We start from the raw sequence: 20,458 nt of genomic DNA on the forward strand, positions 1-20,458 counted from the left end.
GGAGCAGATGACCCACTGTGGGCCCTCCAACCTGACCCATTCTGCCCTTTGGTGATAAAGCTGATTTTAAAACCAGAGACAAGACATTGCCTAGAGCTCAGCCAGGCCTAAAGTGAAATGCAAGGGAAAGAAGTAGTACAAGTGCATCACAAAGGCAGCTCACCCAGGAGCTTTAAGGAGTGGAGAAGATGGACATAAGAACCAAGTGAGTTATCAGCCTCAGTCCTTTAATAGGGATTACACCTGGGTAATAAAAGCATAACACCATAACACAACTCCTGGCATGTGACCTAAATAATAACTGTACAAATCCTACTGCAATGGCAGCAGGAGTCAAGACAGTCAGAAAAAAAAGATACCAAAACTTCCTTTCCCATTCCATTTGAACTGATTGCCATCAACAGAAACAAACATTTCCTGTGACATTAAGTTGTCATCAGCTTCTGTAAATCCCAGTTCACTCAGTCTTTTCCTGTGCATCTGTCTCTTCTTTGCAGAAGTAGCCCCAAGTACATTTGCAATTTCAGAGTTGTTTTCAGTTTGTTCAGAAGTCTCAGCTCGCTTATAAAGCTCCAACTCATCAGTTACACATCCAGGTTGCTCTTGCCTGGAGCCCTCTGCACAGGCTGTCTCATCACCTGCCTGGGGAGGTTGTGTACACCCTAAGGCAGGAAACAGAATGTCATCAACAGTCATGCAAAGCAGCCACATCATTCAAAAATCCTGGAATTAGTTTTCTTCAGTCATAACACTGTCAACTCATCCCACTCTTTGGTACTTCATGTACTTCATGACAGGCACAAATTTCAAATTTATGAAGTATGCAATCCAAAAACCTGGGTATACTAGACTTAGTGGTTTCAAGAGTTTCTTCTAATAAAAGCAAAGTACCTTTTGTTCCCTGTGCTGAAGCATCCTTCATTTCAGAGGGCATCGCTGGTCTAACCAGGACCACACCATATCCTTCATTATTGTGGATCATATTATTAACCATGGTTATCCTGGGAGCCTCATAAACTTCATCTAAGAAGTTCTACAGAACAAAAGAGAAATCTAACATGTCATGGCCAGCTACAGAAATACTAACATCTTTTAGTTTTAGGTCAAATCAGTCCTCAGTATTAGCTAGAGCAGGATTATTTGCCTACACAGGAGACATTGTGAAAGGCATTTTCTCCTTTTGGCAGATAAGAAATAAAACCAGGTAATTGCTGGAATGGATAAAAATGAAAACATCATACTGCAAAGCTGCTGCAAAGCTGTCTGTAGGAGGGTCTGTCTTTACAGAACTGGTTCATCAGCAAGGATCAAGGCAAGTGCAAGGCAAGCATCATCTGCAACAGGTTAGAGCTCCAGCACAGCACAGCAGGGTCTGAGCCAACCCAAACCTACTGGCACTAATTGCAGCAGTGATTAATTAGCTTTTAGCAAACCAGTACTTTGTGACTGGGACTGACCTTGACCAGTATTCCCTCCTTGCAGTGGTGGATGCCGTTGTGCAGCAGGGTGCACGTACTTCCGGGATAGATCTCCACACCAGCACCCTACAAGACACAGTTGGCAGCACTTCACAAGTGGTTCAGGCACATTTTTACCCTACAAGACACAGTTGGCAGCACTTCACAAGTGGTTCAGGCACATTTTTACCCTACAAGACACAGCTGGCAGCACTTCACAAGTGGTTCAGGCACATTTTTACCCTACAAGACACAGCTGACAGCACTTCACAAGTGGTTCAGGCACATTTACCATTGAACTTGACCACTCCATGGCACATCTTTATGTTCACCTACCAGTTTACACAATGCAAAACTCTGTTACCCCTCCAGCTTCACAGCTTTGTTACCATCTCAAGCAGCACTACTCAAGGCTGAGGCCCCACAGAATGGGGCACCAGTCCATGAAGGCCTGCTGAAGAGCAGCTGAACAGCCTTGCCTTGCCTGCTTGTGCTTTAGTCATCCCTCTCAATACCTCAAGCTCCATCATTATTCAAAATACACAAAGAGTATCAGAATCCATTTTTGTGTTTATCATCCATCTCTAAGAATCAAAGTTGTCCATAAAGGGCATTTCACGTGCAGAAACAGAAATAAAAAACTAGCTATGGGCCGAGAGACCAGAAAATACTATAGAAGTACTGCAGGACATGAACCAGCCATGCAGCAATGATTATTTCACAGACATCCCCTGTTACTGCATCACTGTGCTAGCATCACACAAAAATCAGCCTGAGACATTTCACTAGATTTGATAAGAGGCTACAAAACCTCTGAGACCAGTCCTGATTCAGTAACATGTAGCTGTCCGAAATGAATTTGTAAAGGCCCTCTCCAGAGCAACACAGGCCACCCTGTGACTGACTGCACTATTTCCAGAGAGAAACTTTTATTTTAAATTAGGAAACAAGCCAAAGTTAAGAATGAGTGTGTACCTTTGCCCCATAGAGATCTGAGTTTCTCATCAGTAGCTCAGCTGATGTCCTCACTGTTATTCCAGTGGTTTCACACTGTAACACACAATTCTCCAGTGTTGTTTTTCCATGATGGACATCTACATACACAGAAACAATTACTGCTGGATGAACCAGTCCTGCAAAGACAAACCCCTCCTACAGACAGACAGCCTTGCAGCAGCTTTGCAGTGTGATATTTTCATTTTATCCACTTCACTGATTTGCTCACGTGTGGTTTGAACTCATGCTGCTTTTCCAGTCTAAGCAGGGACACTGCTACAAGGGAGCACTGCTTGGAGATTTGTCTTACAGGTTGACTTCTTTTTTATTTATGACAGCAATAATTCTTTTCATTACAATCTTAAGATATTAAACACATGCATACAAATGTTAATAAACATTTTAACATGTTTAAAACCCAAATGTCTGTTGAGCAGAAATATCAGTTAGCATCTTCTGCAAAGACAAGGCCACAGCCAATAAACTCCTTGGATACAACTCAGACTTAGCTGAGTGTCAGTCTGAAGGTGCTGGAAACAAAGTTCTACAGCACTCCTACAGCATGTGCTGCTCCTCACTGGAGCACTGGCTGGGGTCAGCTACAGCTGAATATTGCCATGGGGGCTCTTCTGTGGAAAAAAGACTTGTTTCCATTTCCAGGCAGCCTGACACAGGCTGTGCTGCACTCAGAGTCAGACTGCCTTAACAGCAGAACAATGATCAAATAAGGATCTTATCCCAGTAGAAGAGTAAAGCCTAAGAGCCAGAAGAGCTTGAAAGTACAAACACAAGTTCTTTTGACTTCTACATTATAAGCAAGTTGAAAAAAAGAGAGGGAAGACTTGAGATGTATGTATACCTGGTAGGGCTCCTCTTTGCAGTATTTGGTTAAACTGCAACACTGGGTCCCAGCTTTAACCCTAATTATGAAAGAGTCACAAAAAGGTCAAAATGCTTTTACACTTACTTAAAATCCCCTCCACAGCATCATGCTGCACTAACTTCAAATTGGAGATCTTGATATTGGCTCCTGTACAGTCAAAGAAGTTGTCTCCTTTCCCCTGTTTTTCTATCACGACATCATCTGGCAGGCCATAGCCTAAGAGCAGAGGTGAGAGATGCAAGCTCAGAGAACATCTGGTGACAGTGAGGTGCTCAGTACAGAACAGACATTTAAATCAATGACAGAAGTTTAAAGCTTGATGTTTTAATACCTTGAATAGGATTTTCAACAAGTGGCCAGGCTATACTTTACATCACCTCTGTGCCAAGGTACAGGGACTCCAACTAAACTCAAAAGTTACCTTACTTGAATGGCACACAACAAAATGCAAAGTTATCTGAGAAAGTTGAACAAATGGGTAACTGAGCTCACATTTGCCAAGGGAAAAATTCTCACTCCAAAAGTCACCAACAGAATAGCAGGATGCAGGAACTGAGGACACACAGGCATCTCCAGTCTGCTCTCAAAGGACAGAAGTTCACTAGAGCAGGCAGAGGTTCCCAAGAACACAAAGGGAAAAAGCAGTCACACTACAACATGAGGAAAAAACAGTGCAAAGGGCTTGATATTGTTAGCATGCTCCATTCAGCTTCCCTATTTACATGGAATTTGGGGGGAAATTAGGTGCTCTTGTGTTGTGCAGGCTTCCAGATTCATTCAGTTTAAAACGCAGCTTTCAGAAGCACATGCCAACTTTGATTTACTAAACCATCCACAGTTGTCAGCATTTAAGCACTTACAGGAAAATTTATGAGCATGTAAAGCTTTTATTGCTTGTCACTGACAAGAATCATGATAAGGAAAGCAATAATGCCACATCCATTACAGCAGCACGAGTCCTATCATTTTCTGAAAGCACACACAGATAAGAAGTGCCCGAGCAGGATGCCAGCTTCTAACCAAGTACATAAATAAATAAACAGTGCCACATGCAAGCAGAAAGGTTATAAACAAAATGAAAATAAAAAGCTTTGAACAAGAGTTGGCAGAAAGTTTTAAAGACAGGCCATTTAATGCAAAGTTAAGTGACTGATACTTCAACACATGATATTACCTAGAAATCTGTTCCCACTGCTACTGATTTATGGTCACCCCTGAAGAGGAGGTGGCATGGGGCAGTTCCAGCATGTAAAAAGAGAGCACCACAGGACAGCAGAAGTTTAACTTCTCACCACTATAGAAAGATGTTATTACCCACAGCAGGAGTTTAGGAATAATTATCCTGCAGAGTGCCTGCAGTTTTCTAACAGTGCCTTTAACTTGCCTTATACTGCATCTCTGAAGCAGCAGCTCTAGAATGAAGATTCACTGGCCACCCAGTGCTGCTCACTCCCCAGCAGGGCTGTGCCCCTGCCTGAGCCTGAGGGGCTCCACAGCAGCCAAAGGCCACTGACATCCACTGCCACTGAGCACAGCTGATGCTGCACGTTCCCAGGCAGCTGCACAAACCATGGCACAAGCAGAAGGGAAGTTCTTAGGTGCCTCTGCAACACCTTCCTGTCAGGCATGGAAGTTATCATTTCCTGCAGCTGCTGCTGCTTTAACCTTATTTAGTTCCTGTAAGTTTTTATTTATCCCTGATTTACTAATCTTCATACTTTCAAGCTCAGTACTGACTCCACAGTATCTGGGAAAAAAGAGAAGCTCCACTAAGCAAAGTGACATATCTTTCATGAGTCACCCCTCCATCCCAAAAAAGCCACCAAAGCAGCCAGCTGCTTAGATTAGTGCCAGCAGAGTATGTCTTCATGCTCCTACTTCAAATGTTCCTGGCTGCTCCTAGTGGTAGAATACCTAATCTGACAGGAGTCCTTATAAGATTAAATACCTGACAAGTACTTGTTATTCAGAGCATGGTTTGTACTAAAAATACATATTTATATGCCTTGCTTCTTAAAATAAAGCAGCTCATCCTTTAATGTGTGTTACTGCACCATTTGTGCATCAGTTTCCTCAAAGCAAGAAAAGCAATAAATAGCACCACACACAATTTCAAAACAATGTCATTCTTGAGATAAATAAAGCACTTTATCGATGTCCCTTGTCCTGCAGGGGCACTGGTTATCACAATGTGTCTGCATAAATCAAACACACACTGGAGATGGGCAAGAGAGAAACTGACTCGAACAAGAAGGGCAAGAAAAATACAGTCCAGAACAGCAGGAAATTAAACTCTCAGCCTTCTTCTCATTAAGCAGCTTTGACAAGATAAAAATGCAACTAAGTAAGTATCTGAACAGCTGCAGAAGCCCCAGTGATAAACAGACTATAGCACTGCAACAGTGTGTGCCTGCCTAAAGCAAAGGGACACACTGAGAAATCAAGAATGGTAAGGGAAAGACAGCAACATATCCTAGGCAAAGCAGAAGTATTCTAAACACAAATATTTTGCAAGAAAAATCCTAAAATCACATCCGTTTCTGTAGGAAAACATGTGTTAATCCAAAGTTGCCTCCTCCACCCACGTGCTTCACTCAGTGCAGAGCCAGGCTGGCAGCCCCTGTTCCCCCCTCACTGACATGCTCCAAGTGCCATCAGTAAATCCTAACAGCACCTCCTGGCTCCTTCCCCTGCGCTGCCCGGGGCTGCACCAGCACTGGGGCTCAGAGGCTGCCCCTGAGGCACATTCAGACACTCAAAGAACAAGGACATTTCTCAAGTACTCCTAAGTTAGTAGAAGCCTCTCAGAATTACTTCTCTGTTTCCACTACTACAACCATCAAGTCCCCTTAGGTTTCTGTTGACTCATCTCTATTACCTATACAAATACCATTTATGCAGACAAATAGGAGGAAATTATGAATTTGCTATCAATCAAAAAAATCTGCAGTTTATCTGCACTAAAGCTCATTAAACAGCTCACTCCACCCTGCATTAGACTCTACAACAGAAACACGAATACTTTGAAGGAAAAAAAGCTCCAGGTAAATTCTGCAAGGAGTAAATCCTTACACAGAGCTAGTTTAAGACATTCCATTTGCTTGTTTAAGGACCTTTAGACTAGCAAACCTGCTACCTTCTAGCTCTATTGAATCAGCAATGGAGAACATGCCATCCACAAAATAATGGCCAGGACAGATGATGACTGTGTCTCCTTCATAACAGGCATTTACAGCTGCTAGTGGATCACGGTGAAACTGCAAAAGAAAATAAAAAATACAATCAGCTCCCAAAGAATGTGTAAAAATGGATGCATTTATGCCTGTAGAGCTTGCTTTCAATTAAATGTTCCTGCTTTTGCTTTAAAGAAACCCTTTCAATGGCATTAATAATACAAAATTTCTACTTTGAATTCAAGAATTGTAGCCCTCTGCAGACAAAACCAGCCTTAACACATTACTTTGATGTATGTGTCACATCCATTCCCCCAGGAGAAAACTGGGGCACACACAGATAAAAGAGCACATGTACCCCAAAGCAAACTTCTCTGTGGCCTTGGTTCCAGGCCAATACTTCAATTGTGCCTAAGTGATCTGCCATGAAGAAATAGATTGGTAGAAATAGAAGGTAAGAAAGAAATAGAAGGTAAAGAAAATAAAAACTAAACAGCAAGTAGATCAGAGCTAGTCTGAATACTCCTGTGTTTGCTCCTGGTACGAGTCACCCCCAAACAAGTTCAAATACCACAGTAAATAGTGCCCACATGATCCTTTTCCTTGATAAAGAAGGTAGGGTGATATCCTCAACAAACATTACCGAGGGATTCCATACTGAAAGATGACAAATAGTAAATAAAAACTATACATTTACTGCTTCCCAGCAAATTCCAAGGTAAGCATAATAAGAGCACTTTTTCAGTTGCCAAATCAGAAAATCAGATTTATAGCCTAAAAGTTACTCCAAGATATTCCCCATGGCTTCATTCTGTAATTCATGAAAATGATCAGAATACAGCACATCACTTCATTTGGGTCCAAGGAATTCAGCCTCTTTCAAACTGCTGAAGTAGCAAGTCTTGTCTGAATTCACTAAAACTAAACATGGCTGTTCCTAAAATAAATGTATTTCCTACCAGGACCAAAGCAGGAAAACTATGCTTCCTCCTTCAAACCCTAGATCATTATCAGCAGCGTCAAGAGACATGGGCATTTCAAAATTAAATTTGAGTGTCATGCCTTACAGTGTTTCATTGCAGAGTTATTAGAGGTTCATCTCATCTCCTACACACAGGAAGCTGCTTGTATAGAGTACTCAACAGGCACAAATGAATTGAAAGAAATTATTTGAATCATAAAATTTTACCACTTATTGTTTAAATTACAGTGATTCTTTTTTTCAATTGACAAAACAATCCCACCACTGTAGTATCTTGCATGTGGTAAATTAACTTATCCTTCCACACTGTTTCTTGAGAGGAAAAACTATTAGCACTCAGGCAATTCCTGCTACTGCACCTGTATTTCTAAGGCTTCACAAGACTCTGGGCAAAGCTTGTCTCTTGTCAACAGCTGGAGCAGATTTGCTTTCATGATCCAGGGCACAACATGAATGACCTTGGCACCCGTTGATCTCAGTCCTTTAGCCTGGAGGCTGCCATATTTTTGGTAACCAAACACATACCTGCAACAAAAGCAAGAGAGCCAACAGCTCTTCCTTCAGCCCCCACCTCCTCTGCGTTATGTGATTCCCCTTAGGAGCCTCCACCCTGCACAAACCCACCCGTTACCTCAGCAGAGGATTCTCAATTAGTTTTAGCCTTTGTTTTACGTGCTCCACTTGGTCATACAATTTTAGTCCTTCCACCATGGAAACGTTTTCTGCTTCTGAGTCTGAATCGTTGCTTGATATGCTGTTCCTCACATTTAGAAACTTCTCATAGAGCTCTTCACATTGAGATAACAAGTTCTGGTAATCAGCTACCAGCCCAGAAGGCACCCGGTGTTCCAGGATGTCATAGTGCCTGCAGTTCAGAGCAAGGGGTCAGCACATGGCACATTCCCAATCCTCACAGACCAAACATGAGACTGCAGAGAACCTGAAGTTCTGCATCAGTTACTTGAGTCAAGGTTCTCTGCAGTCTACATCAACACTGCTCCATTTTATTTGAAGCAGAAAAACCAAAAAAATCTGAACAGACACAAATATTGGACTTTCTGAACAGCTGCCCACCCACCTTGAAAGATTGTCTACTATCAGAAACTCGCCCTAAAAAAAAGGCATAAGCACAGCCATAAAAAAAAGTTACAATTTAGAAGGTAATATCTGAGCCTTCATTAGAATAACAGAAAGATTCACACACGTTCCTCCTAGAGAATGACCAATTTACAAGTTTTTGTTTACATTCAGCTCTGTTGTGGTTTTTATGTTATGCCCAGAGGTAAAAGTGGAGCACCCCATGCCAGCTTTTATTAAGATTAAACTCATACGAGTGTGAGGATGACTACTACTGGGTTTGGAGCACCTTCTGATAGAACATCAAGGATCAGAAATCAAGTGGCAGCCTCAGTTGAGATCTCTTTCCATACAAGATTTTGACCACTAGACAGTGAATGCTGTTAAAACAAACCTGCTTTGGCTTACAAATCAACAGAGGCTTTTTACACCTAATTGTGAGCTCCTATTCCCACATGACACATTCCAGTGGTTCTGCCCTAAGAACAGCAAAGGTGTAGCACTCACAGTCTCAGTCTGGGCTCAACACATCTCACAAAGTAATCAAACTCATCCTCCTCCTCCTCATCCCAGGTCCTCCAGATGCACCGGTAGAAGAACCTTGGGAAGCAAAGTGTTAAACCACACAGGAGAGCAGAGTCAACAGCACTGGAAACACAATGTAACCAATTTAAGAATTCACCTCTCTCTAGAAATTCATACCCCTTAGGCTGCTCAGTACACACAAAGTCATCCTTCCTGCCTGTTGCTTACCTACAGAAAGAGTTTTACTTTGTCCGTCTAAGCTCAAAATTCAGAATAACCTGTGTTCTACTTCCTCAAAAGGAAGTGAGCAGCTAAAACCTTAACTTGAAAAGCAAGACTGACACTCTTCAGATTCTGAGGCTTTCTGGTTCTTTAGTTTTGGCCAATCACCCTTCAGCTAAGCTTTCTTTCTGACAACGTAGGTCATTCCTCCTATTTTAGCTTTTTTTGTCCAGCCCCACAGCCTGTTTGTAGAGAGGTTTCAAACAGCATGTAGTGCCTGAAAGGAGGTGGAAAAGAGACAGATGATAAAGAAGAAAAAATAGAGTATGTGAAGAGACACCTAAAGAATAAAGAGCAAATTTAGGGGAAGGGGCAAAATGCAGAAAGAAAAATGGGACAAGAGAAAAATCCAGAAAAATGTTAATGAAGAGAAAGAACAATGTATTAGTCTACAGGTGATACAGTCCAAAGAACTCTGGGGTGAAAAAGAGAGGCAAAGCAGTCTCCTCAGGGCACCAATCATCTCGGAAAGCTTGGCTTGTGGAGCTGCCAGTATGGCCCAAGAATTCAGGACAGAACCCACTGGGTAGCAGCAGGGTGCAGTTGTCCTACCTGACATGCTCTATGGCTAGTGCTGTCTGGTCAAACTGTCCTGAGTCATCATAAACAACCCACAGCTCCTGCAGCAGGATCTGATGTTCCTTCAGCTCCAGGAGCTCCTGCATGCACTCCAGGGTGAAGCTGCTGTCCTGGGACTCACACAGGAATGGTTCACTGAGCTGCACAACTGCCTTCAGCGCTGGGAAATTCACATCCACCACCTGTGGGAACAAACAGCTCCCAAGTCCCTCAGAAGTGCAGAGCCAGCTGAGGGAGGGGAACGTGATGTGCCTCAGTCAGGGCCATGCTGGGTCCCCACTGACCCCACACAAACCAACACAAATGGCACCGTACAGCCAAGGCCATCTCCTCAGCTCAAGTGATAACCCAGAGTTAAGCTTCTCACAACCCCACAGCTAGAGAGCCTTTTCCACATCCAAAATCTCATTCAAATCCCTCATAATGCTCATAACAAGGCCAGTAAGTTGATTATCCCCACCCCCCCCCCAACCTTTTTTTTTTGTGCTGCTGTTTTTGACAAATGGCAAAAGCAGTATCCTCAGACTCAAACACATACTTCACAGCCCTTTGGGACTCCTTTGAGGCTCATTTTTCAAAGTGCCCACAGGATACAAACAATCCGAAGAGACAGTCTGGGCCAGTAAAAGCCATTTTTTCACTAACTGGGCAGAAAAGAGCTGAGGGGCCACGAAGTTTTTCCCTCCTCAACTATGAGATGGAACTGCCAGTTTGAATATCCAAGGTTTGCAAGACAGATGTATGACCTGGACATTGAGAGACTTAGAAAAGCCTGTTAGAGAGGTAAGCTATGTCAAGTGGAGACAAACACCTGAGCAGCAGCAAGTCACTCACCCCGACGAGGACGTCGAAGACGCTGGTGCGCCAGATGGCCTGCCAGCCACAGGTCTCCAGCACCTTCTCCAGGTACTCAGCTATGAACCGCTTCACCTCAGAGGCCTTGCAGTCAGCTGCAACAAAGTGAAGACACTACATTTATGCAAGGAATGGAAAAAACTCCTCCAGATCACTGGAAAATGAAAGTTAACACGATTGAAATGTTCCTCTACCACCTCTAAAGTTGGACGTCATTCTGTTATGCTCATGATAACAGAACAGTACTAAATAAATGATAATACAATGGTATTAAACATATAATCTGTGCCTTATGTTAAACAGATTTACAATACGCAAAAAAAAATTTAGGAAGACCAGCTAAAACAAGGCACAGGATCACTACTTACTAACAGTTCTGCCTTTCCATCATTCACATTTTATTCACTTGTATCAATACTGCCTCCTGGCCCACCAGCTAGAGCAGCTGAGGTTACAGCACAATAGGCAGGACACTGTATCTTTTCCAGCCCCATTAAAGGCATCTCACAGCTTAATATATACAACTGACTTCATTTAAACTGAATTGTTTAAAGTTGCTACAAGAAAACTAACATTACCTTACTTTTGTAAAAAAAAATTACTTACCCAAGATGTAATCCTGGTAAGCACTGAATCGCTCATAAAACAAAAGATGATTGGTGTGAAAAATATCTGGGAAAAGCACGTTCCCATCTGGCACAGTCCTTCCCAAAGTAGTCCCTGGTTTGTCACGACTGCCATAGTCACTCCAGGAGTCAGCACTCCAGTCGCTCTCGGCATCTTCCTGTTGCCGATCTGGGATGGGAAGAGGAGCGGGAATAAAGCAAACGCCACCAACTGTCACATAACCACTCACTCACTCCTCTGTTCCCTAAGAACTGCTCAGCCCAAGGTCTATCCTGAACCTGCCTTCTACAGCACGCCTTAACTTACCCTTGGTGAAGCGTTTCAAACCCACACACGTTCCTGGCTGCCCATTTCAGCGCCGTAGTAAGCACTGAGAAACACACCACAACTTCACGATTAAAAGGAAAAAAAACCTCCACCACATTTTAGAGCTGATTTCCAGAGCCAGCCCTACCCTCGTTGCCAGCCCGGTGTCCAGGCCCCGAGCCGCGGGGCCGGCCGGTGCCCGGGCCGTCCGGCCAAGTGGGCGCTACGCTGCCCGGGGCGCGGCCCGCGGGGGTTTCGAACCCAGGCGGAGCAGCCCGGCCTGGCCTGACCTGGCCGCCCCTCCTGTCCGCACCACGCAGCTGCATCCCTGGGGCACCGCCCGAGCGCGGGGCGCGGCTGCCCTGTCCTGCCCTCCCGGCTCCCCTCGCCCTCCCTGCCCGCAGGCACACGCAGCCCGTACCTTCGACCTGCTCGGGGCGCTCCCGCGGGACGGGGCCGGGTCCGGGGCCGGCGGCCGGCGAGTCCCGGCCGTCCCCCTGCGGTCCCGGCGGCCGCAGCTCCGCCATTCCGTCCGCTCGGCTTCAAACCGCCCGGGAAACTGCCGGCGCCAGTGCCGCGCCTTCATTGGCTCGCGGCGACAGCGGGGCGCTCTAATTGGCCGCCAGCAGGCAGCGCCCCGCTCTGATTGGCCGCCGGCAGTGGCAGCCGTTGGCGCGCAGGGCCCTCCGCAGCCGCCGCTGGCTCCGCGCCGATGGGACTCGCTCCGGGGCCGGGCGGAGCGGGCAGAACCTCCAGAACCTCCCCACTCCGGCACAACCGAACCCACGAACCGCTGCGGCCCCGGCCGGCAACGGGCGTTCCAAACTCAGCCTGGCGGCCGGTGATGCTGCCATCCCTGCCGAGAGCGGATGCACAGCGGCCAAGGAGTGACCAAGCCGCAAAAAATGTAAAAGCATCCAACAATCAGCACCCTCAAAAAGGAAAAACAAATCATCAACAAAACCCCAGCCCACAACTAACAAAACGGAATTCCCTGGAGCGCCGGGCAGCTCCGCTTTGCTTCCAGCCCTGGTTCGTACTCAGCAAGCACCTGATCAGAACGTAAAACACCGGCCTGTGTCATGCCCCAGAGCTCCTCCCGAGGCCACTCCGCGTGTTCCAAGCTGTGTCGCTAAGGGCCGATGGGGATTAAAGCCAAGGCATTTGCTCCGGAACTGCAGCGGCCACGAGAGGGCTGCCGTGGATTTCCGACAGGCGATGGAGCAGCTCCCGGATCAGAGCCGCTCCGTGCCCGCTCCCCAAATACCAATGGTATTGTACAGCCCAGCACCGTGCCCGCTCCCCTAATACCAATGGTATTGTACAGCCCAGCTCCGTGCCCGCTCCCCAAATACCAATGGTATTGTACAGCCCAGCACCATGCCAGCTCCCCAAATACCAATGGTATTGTACAGCCCAGCTCCGTGCCCGCTCCCCAAATACCAATGGTATTGTACAGCCCAGCACCGTGCCCGCTCCCCTAATACCAATGATATTGTACAGCCCAGCTCCGTGCCCTCTCCCCTAATACCAATGGTATTGTACAGCCCAGCACCGTGCCCGCTCCCCTAATACCAATGGTATTGTACAGCCCAGCACCGTGCCCGCTCCCCTAATACCAATGGTATTGTACAGCCCAGCACCGTGCCCGCTCCCCTAATACCAATGGTATTGTACAGCCCAGCTCCATGCCCGCTCCCCTAATACCAATGGTATTGTACAGCCCAGCACCGTGCCAGCTCCCCAAATACCAATGATATTTTACAGCCCAGCTCCGTGCCCGCTCCCCTAATACCAATGGTATTGTACAGCCCAGCTCCGCGCCCGCTCCCCAAATACCAATGGTATTGTACAGCCCAGCACCGTGCCCGCTCCCCTAATACCAATGGTATTGTACAGCCCAGCACCGTGCCCGCTCCCCTAATACCAATGGTATTGTACAGCCCAGCTCCATGCCCGCTCCCCTAATACCAATGGTATTGTACAGCCCAGCTCCGTGCCCGCTCCCCTAATACCAATGGTATTGTACAGCCCAGCTCCGTGCCTGCTCCCCAAACACCGATGCTGTGCCGCAGAAGCAGCACCGTGCCCGCCGCACGGTCTGAGCACAGCCACAGCCCAGGCTATCCCGACGTGACCAGAGCAGGAGTTTCCATAGGCCCGCTGAAACCAACCCTTGCCCATCAGAACCCCAAGAGAAGAATGGTTTAGTCCCCAAGAGCTTTCTGTTGAATCTTGCCAGAGTTTAACCATTATACCAAGGGCATGGGTGTTTAACCATACACATACAGTTGTCATCTATCACAATTAGTTACAAAATTACAGTTAAACATCTGAATCCCTCCCAAAAGCTTATTGGCAAGGTCAGGCTTTCAGAGCAGAGTGTGTTTGTAAATAAAGTGTCTTTAAATTGGCACGTTTTAAGTACTTAAGTGGAGGGAAGGGATGCCATTCAGAGGGATTTTCACAGGTTGAAAGGGGCCTCTTGGCCAACCTTATGCATTTGAACAAAGCCAAGTGCAAGGTTTTGCACAGATACAGGCTGGGCAGAGAATGGACTGAGACTGTTTCTGGGAAGAAAGACTTGGGGGTGTTGCTGGATGAGGAACTATATAACCATAAAGTTATTGCTATGGAGGTTCCCATATTTAGATGTTTTGATTATTTTTCCTCTAAATAGGTACAATGAATTCGGGGACTCCTCAGGGCTTAGAAGAAAGAGATCAGCTCTTCCTCAGCAAGGTGAAATACTGGCACAATGTTGAGATCAGGACAACCCATTTACCCCTATTTGTTTTGTTTACAAAATAGCTGGGGGCAAATTGTGTTCCACCATGTAAGACTTGCACACTGTTTGGTTAATTACCCCCAATCTTTGTAAAGAACTGTTTTACTTCAAACAAACACAGCCCTGGCTGTTTATTTCCAGAGCGAGTGATTGCTGCTGCAAGTGTTGTGGACATCCTAAGCTCCATTTGGTCAAAAAACTCCTCTGCAGTTGGTTTCCTTCCCCTCAAACTGGAAATAGAAACAGTCCTCTTACTGTTGGAAACCTTCCACTTTTCAGCTTGCCCATGCATGCACACTGCAGACAATCAGTTATTTTCCTGAACTCAGCTATTTTTCTCCCTACGATGTTTATCCATCCCATTTATTACTGAGCATGAATGAGTGCTTTCCTGAACCTCATTTGGCAACTCACAGTCTCCTTCTGCACAGCACACTTTCCTTTTACCTCAGTTACTCTTTCTAGCACTCTTTCCCAAGCTTTTTTTTTTTTTTTTTTCTCTGTGTAAGACTGACCAGGTCAGTGTGAAGTCCAGTATTTCACATGGAGCAGTGACACTACTCCTGAGTTTGAGAGGAGGAAGAGAAAGTGGTTGCCCTCACCCTCTGCTCTCAACTCTCACACTTCTGAATGAAATCTCACTGCTGTTGATCGTGTGAATGAAATGGATCACTGAGATGTTTCTAAAACCCCAAGCCTTATCTTAGGCCCCAAACAGATTCTGTTTCCCTTGAAATACTAAAACAGTGAGGGGCGCTCATATGCAGGACTCTGTCTTTTGAAATCTGAAATAGGCCTCCACTTCAAAACTTGACATAGCAAATAGAATTTGAAAATCACAGAAGGTCATTAATTGCTTTACAGAAATTAACACAAGTACAGCTACATAAACCTAAGAAACTGCAGAGAGGAACTAGTGTCTTACTACTAAAAGATCAGTAACTGTGTTTTGGCATTTCAGTAATTTTTACTGAAGAAACACAATGGTAAAACGAACCCCACACGTGGGATTTGGCTCATCTGGGTGTCCCCAGACATATCACAGATCACAGCAGTTCCAATGCAGGTGCCACAAAGGCATCAGTGGTGCTGTGATAGCTCAAAGCCTGGAGATAAGCCACCCCAGTGGGTAAGAGAAGTCTCAGCTCTCCACAGTGCAGCTCTGGTGGCTCCAGTTATTACAGCTAAGAGCATGCAGCCAACAGGGCCAGGATATCCCTGCCTTCTGTAGGTGGGCTGATGAAAAACCCACCCATCTACAGGAGTACATGTAGGATAACAAACCCACTGGGTCACTCTCAACCAGACCTTCACTGTGCCACTGATCTTCCTGGAACAATGTCTGTTCATGCCAACTGCAAACCTGATCCAGAGTTAAAAACCTGAAGAAAAACAGTAGAGTGTTTTAGCCAGTGTCTTTATCCAAATTATATTAAAAAAAAAAAAACCCTCTTCATTCTAATTTGCTGCTGGTACTAATTTTCTTTGGTGGACATACACGTATCTCATTTGAGAGTAAAAACTATTTGTGCTTTAAAATGTCGTAAGACAGTAACTTCTTAACCATGTCTTAGTACAAGGCAACCTTAAACTCCAACAAATTATTTAATTACATGCAATGAAAAAATTTGTTAGTTAATATAAGGCCTGCAAATGAGAAAATGTCTATGAAATGGGGGGAATAAGCAGCTGAGCCAAGCCAGCAGAGATGTGACAGCAATGGGAAAGAAAACAAGTATGCACAAAAGGAAAAAATTTAGAAGGAGACCACCATATAAGAGCACAACATTCCTTATACTTTGTACCTTTCTTGTTTTGGCACACATTTTCTTTTGTTGCCATGGCAATCGCTGTAGTCTTTCTAAGCCTCCATTTCTGCACCGTAAAATGCAGGTAATATTCTTCACTGCATCTTTCAGTAACACATTTGCAAACCACTTTTATGGCAGGGGATGAATGGGGTCACATAACTGTAGACTGCTGTTAATTAGTTGGCTTATTACAGATTGGGTTAGATAACTGGTGTTCTTTGACAGGAATCTCTTTAGTTTTTAGATTTTCTTTTGTAGCAGTATAAACTTAAACCACTGTAAACCTAAATGCATTGATTCTTACCAGAAAATTTTCAAACCTGTTCTCAATACTTTTCAGAATCTTCTCAATATTGGCTTCTTCAGGAAGATACTGGGTGGCTTTCGGATTGTTCTAACAGCCACTTACATTTTAAAAACCACAGTAACTGCATTGCTTATTTGGATTTTCATGTTAATCGACCATTTTTCTCTTGCAACTCACTTTACTGCTTCCAAAATTCTTGCATCCTCCTACCAAGGAGGTAGTAGAAGAGATTTTAGCCCTTTTGCTGATTCAAGAGGATACTGCAGTTCTGTTTCCAAGATCCACTGAAGAGCAGCCAAAGGAACATTCTAGGAGACCCTGCTTTGAGCAGGGAGATTGGATTAACGCCCTCCCATGGTCCCTTCAAACCTTACCCATTCTGTGAGAATGCTTCAGTAGAACTGGGTGCAGCTCAGAACTGATCTAAGATAGTTGGGGAGTTATTTTTTCCCTTTTTCCTTCCCATTATCTTACACATATTGAGACATAGCTCCACCACAGCTGCAGGCAGCCAGAGCAGCTTCCCCAGGCAGGTGCTGTCGGGGTGCCTGCAGCACCGAGAGCATCCCCACTTCGGGCTGCCTTGACAACTCCCCCAGCATGGACAGTGTAATCGAAGCCTCACCAGAGTGACGAGAGGACTCCTCGCATGGCAGATCCAGCAGGGTTTGCTAAAGGAAAATCCAAGGGTCCAGGCGAGGTGAGGGTGAGGAGAGAAGCAGGAGCAGGCAGGAACACAACGCCGGCTGAGGGGAACCAGGGCCGCAGCGCCAGCCACAGCCCTGGGGCCAGGCTACATCACTGGGGAAGGTAGGCGGGGCCAGGGTACAAACCATCCAATGGGGAAAGGAGTCAGGGGTGGAGTTAAGGTGGAGTGACACAGGATACACCAATGGGAGAGCAGAGTGGGAGGGGTCTCCCAGGGAAAGCCAATGGAGGAGCAGGGAGCACAGAACTTTCTGGAACTGGGGGACGAACAGCAGTCTATTGACAATAGCACATTGACATTAACAAGTAGAGGACTGTGGGGAATTGTGCCAGCCTCTCACCCTGTCTTAAACAGAGGTGTCCTCCCATGGCATTCCAGGTTCGTCTGCTCCTTGGCTGTCTCCCACATACAGCTGTGCTCTCACCTGATGGAAATTCAAGTTCATGCAGAGTGCTTGACTAAGACTCACCTGGAACAGAAGAGCTATTGATCATGTTCCCTTGGGACGGGAAAGGGCCCTTCTTCAGATTCTCATTTCTCTCGGGAAAGGCCTTCAAAGAGCCAAGAAACTCTTTTTGAGCTGCCTCCAAGTCATCAGGAGCACCAGAGGCATAAAGCAAGGCTCCTGGAAGGTGTTCCTCAACTGACTGCAGAGTACAATAGGAACACAGCCCACAACAAAATGTTCTCTTTGTTTGGAGAGAAACAATAGGCAGGCAGATTTTTTCAACAGATGTTAAAACTGAAATTAAGAATTGATGGGAATAAATAGAGGCTTTGGGCAAAACCAGAAACTGTAAACAGGCTTCAGCTTTATGACTAACGCTCTGAGATTCATGTATCAGGCATTTAGCACTGTATAATGGAGTGAATGCTGATTTTTGCCTTATTACTGTCAAAATTTTCACTGGCATCCTTGCCATTAGTGACTCTTCAACTTCCTGCCCCTCCAGAGCTGCTGACCACATCTTTGAAAGAATAGCTAAGATGCAGTGATTAAATGTAAAGATGAAATCGTGATAACACCAGATGCAGAATGCAACAAATTGTTAGGCACAATTATGTCAGGAAGAAGGCATGATTGAAGAGAATGAAAATCACTTGCACTAGTGATTTTGCCTGATCATTGCACCTCCTCATTCACTGTAAACAAAACGAAATTAAATTTACTAATGATGCAACAGAATGCAGCTGCTGGAGATGGGATATGTTGTTTCGATCTACACTTCCTTTTATCTCAGCTAAAATTTTGAACATGGCCATTTAAAGGCAATTCTCCTATATTTTTGTGATAGTTCAAGTACTTTAGGTTCTTTTCTCCAGAGGACAGCTGTGTTGTTATCTTGACAACTAATGTGTAGTAATGACAGATTTAGGTCTTAAAAATTAGCTACAAAAGTGTGTCAGAAAAGAGAAGAATTAGCCTGAAGTGATTTCTGACAAACACTTGTCAGTGGGTTTATGAGCAGATGGCAGTTGGGAAGTTGGAGCTGTGTCAGTGTGCTCCCTGCAGTGCCAGCCAGAGCAGTGAAGACACAGACACTTGAGCCTGGGCAGGAGAAGCCAGAAGAGAGAGTGCAGAGTACACTGGAATTGTGGATTTGCATTTCTGGTATTGATTCAGATTTCTGCAGTCTGCTCAGTAATTTGTGCATAATCACAATGATCCCACTCCATGATCCAATAATGACACAACCCATAACTGATAAATGATAAAGCCAATTCTTGTTCTAACAGAATTCTGAAGATACTTGGGCATTTTAAAAATATATGGAAGGCCTTTCAAGAAAAAAGGTGTTTCAGACAAAATCCAGGTTTTCTGCTCAGTAAAGCAGGTACTGGGGTACATTCTAAGGTCTGTGGTTTATAAAACAATAAAATACGTGACCCAGTGATTCCCAACTCCAGTGGCCCCACCTGTGGCTGGAACAAAGCTTGGTGGAAGCAAGCAATAAAAATCCAATTAAAGCTGCATTAAAGCACAGGCAGTAGAGGGTGGCCTAACTCCCCCAGCTCCCAGGCAGTGTTGCTGTGGTGTACCCAGCACCTGTTCCAGGAGCTGGTGGCACAGGGAAGCATGGATGTGCTCAGCTGGGCAGGAAGTGCCTGGCACTGTGGTATTCCCAGGGGGTGAAAACTAGTTCTTGTGTGTCCTTGACATGCTGACAAATAAAGGCTGACTGACTTTGAACAAAGTCAAATGCCTGTCTCCTATCTCAGCTGTGACTCACTAAATATGCAGCGTCCTGCTAGACAGATAAAACTCCAGCATTCCAAATCTTGTCCATAAAAAGCATCTTTTACTAACATCCTTCTCTTGGTATCAAGCATTCTGCAGCCCCGGCACGTGCTTGCCACTGACTTTTTCATGCCACATTCCTTCCATCCATTAACTCCCTTCCAAGTACAAAAATGGGAGGTTCCCATGTTGGCAGTGGCAACAGGTACATCAGTCATCCCTAGCACAGCTCCCTGTGTGACACACCAGCTCCTGCTTTCCTGCTGAAGTCTGGAGGAGTGAGCAGGCACTGAAACACAGCTGATGACCTGAAAAGCCTTCACAGGAATATATCATCAATATGCTTCTAACAAATGTGCCCAGTGAGAGATGCTGCTTTTGACAAGGCAGCAGACTCCTCTCCAAAGCTGCCAAAAGTGGCACAGGCCTCATTCCCCCTATCACAAAAAAGGTGTTGCTGTCCAGGAGTTAACACCAGTACTGAGGCAGATCTTTCACCTCTGAGAAGATAACGCTGAGAGGGGCTGGGAGAGGCAATGTTTTTGTTCAGACCTCTGCTACTGATAAGAGGAAGATAACAGCAAGTGGTTTTCTCTAACTGTATCAAACAAACCTGGCCCCAAATGGAATATCCCATTTTTACATGCATTTACTTTCTGTATGCCTCATCCATCCTGACCTGTAGCTATTTCCTTGAGGTAATCAAACACTGTTCTTTCTAGAACTCTGCTAATACCAACACATGGCCTGGCTTTTCAAATTTTATAATAGATCAAAATGAAATGTCCCAGATATTTCACTGGAAAGACTGAAAGGAATTACTGTACTCATCACTTGTCCAGTTAGGCAGGTAAAAACAACT

The 20,458-nt window shown here is 45.2% G+C and overlaps 1 protein-coding gene across 2 annotated transcripts; it reads right to left on the reverse strand.

Moving 5' to 3' along the window:
- Window positions 1-206: 206 nt before the first annotated feature.
- SHCBP1 (SHC binding and spindle associated 1) lies at window positions 207-17,446 on the reverse strand. 2 transcript variants are annotated; one of them, XM_059857028.1, is made up of 14 exons: window positions 17,274-17,446; window positions 15,839-15,912; window positions 11,416-11,604; window positions 10,789-10,904; window positions 9,928-10,136; window positions 9,076-9,168; window positions 8,123-8,356; window positions 7,851-8,016; window positions 6,473-6,593; window positions 3,421-3,552; window positions 2,433-2,551; window positions 1,458-1,544; window positions 892-1,033; window positions 207-662 (listed from the first exon to the last, which is right to left on the reverse strand). In XM_059857028.1, exons 1-14 carry the CDS (start codon window positions 17,297-17,299, stop codon window positions 343-345), a joined length of 2,028 nt encoding a protein of 675 aa, XP_059713011.1. In that variant the 5' UTR covers window positions 17,300-17,446; the 3' UTR covers window positions 207-342. The 2 variants fall into 2 exon arrangements, with proteins under 2 accessions (XP_059713011.1, XP_059713010.1); XM_059857027.1 differs by lacking the exons at window positions 15,839-15,912; window positions 17,274-17,446 and adding an exon at window positions 12,164-12,305.
- Between the last annotated feature and the right edge of the window lie 3,012 nt (window positions 17,447-20,458).

The sequence above is a fragment of the Haemorhous mexicanus genome, chromosome 12, assembly GCF_027477595.1.
Source record: "Haemorhous mexicanus isolate bHaeMex1 chromosome 12, bHaeMex1.pri, whole genome shotgun sequence".
Lineage (NCBI taxonomy): Eukaryota > Metazoa > Chordata > Aves > Passeriformes > Fringillidae > Haemorhous > Haemorhous mexicanus.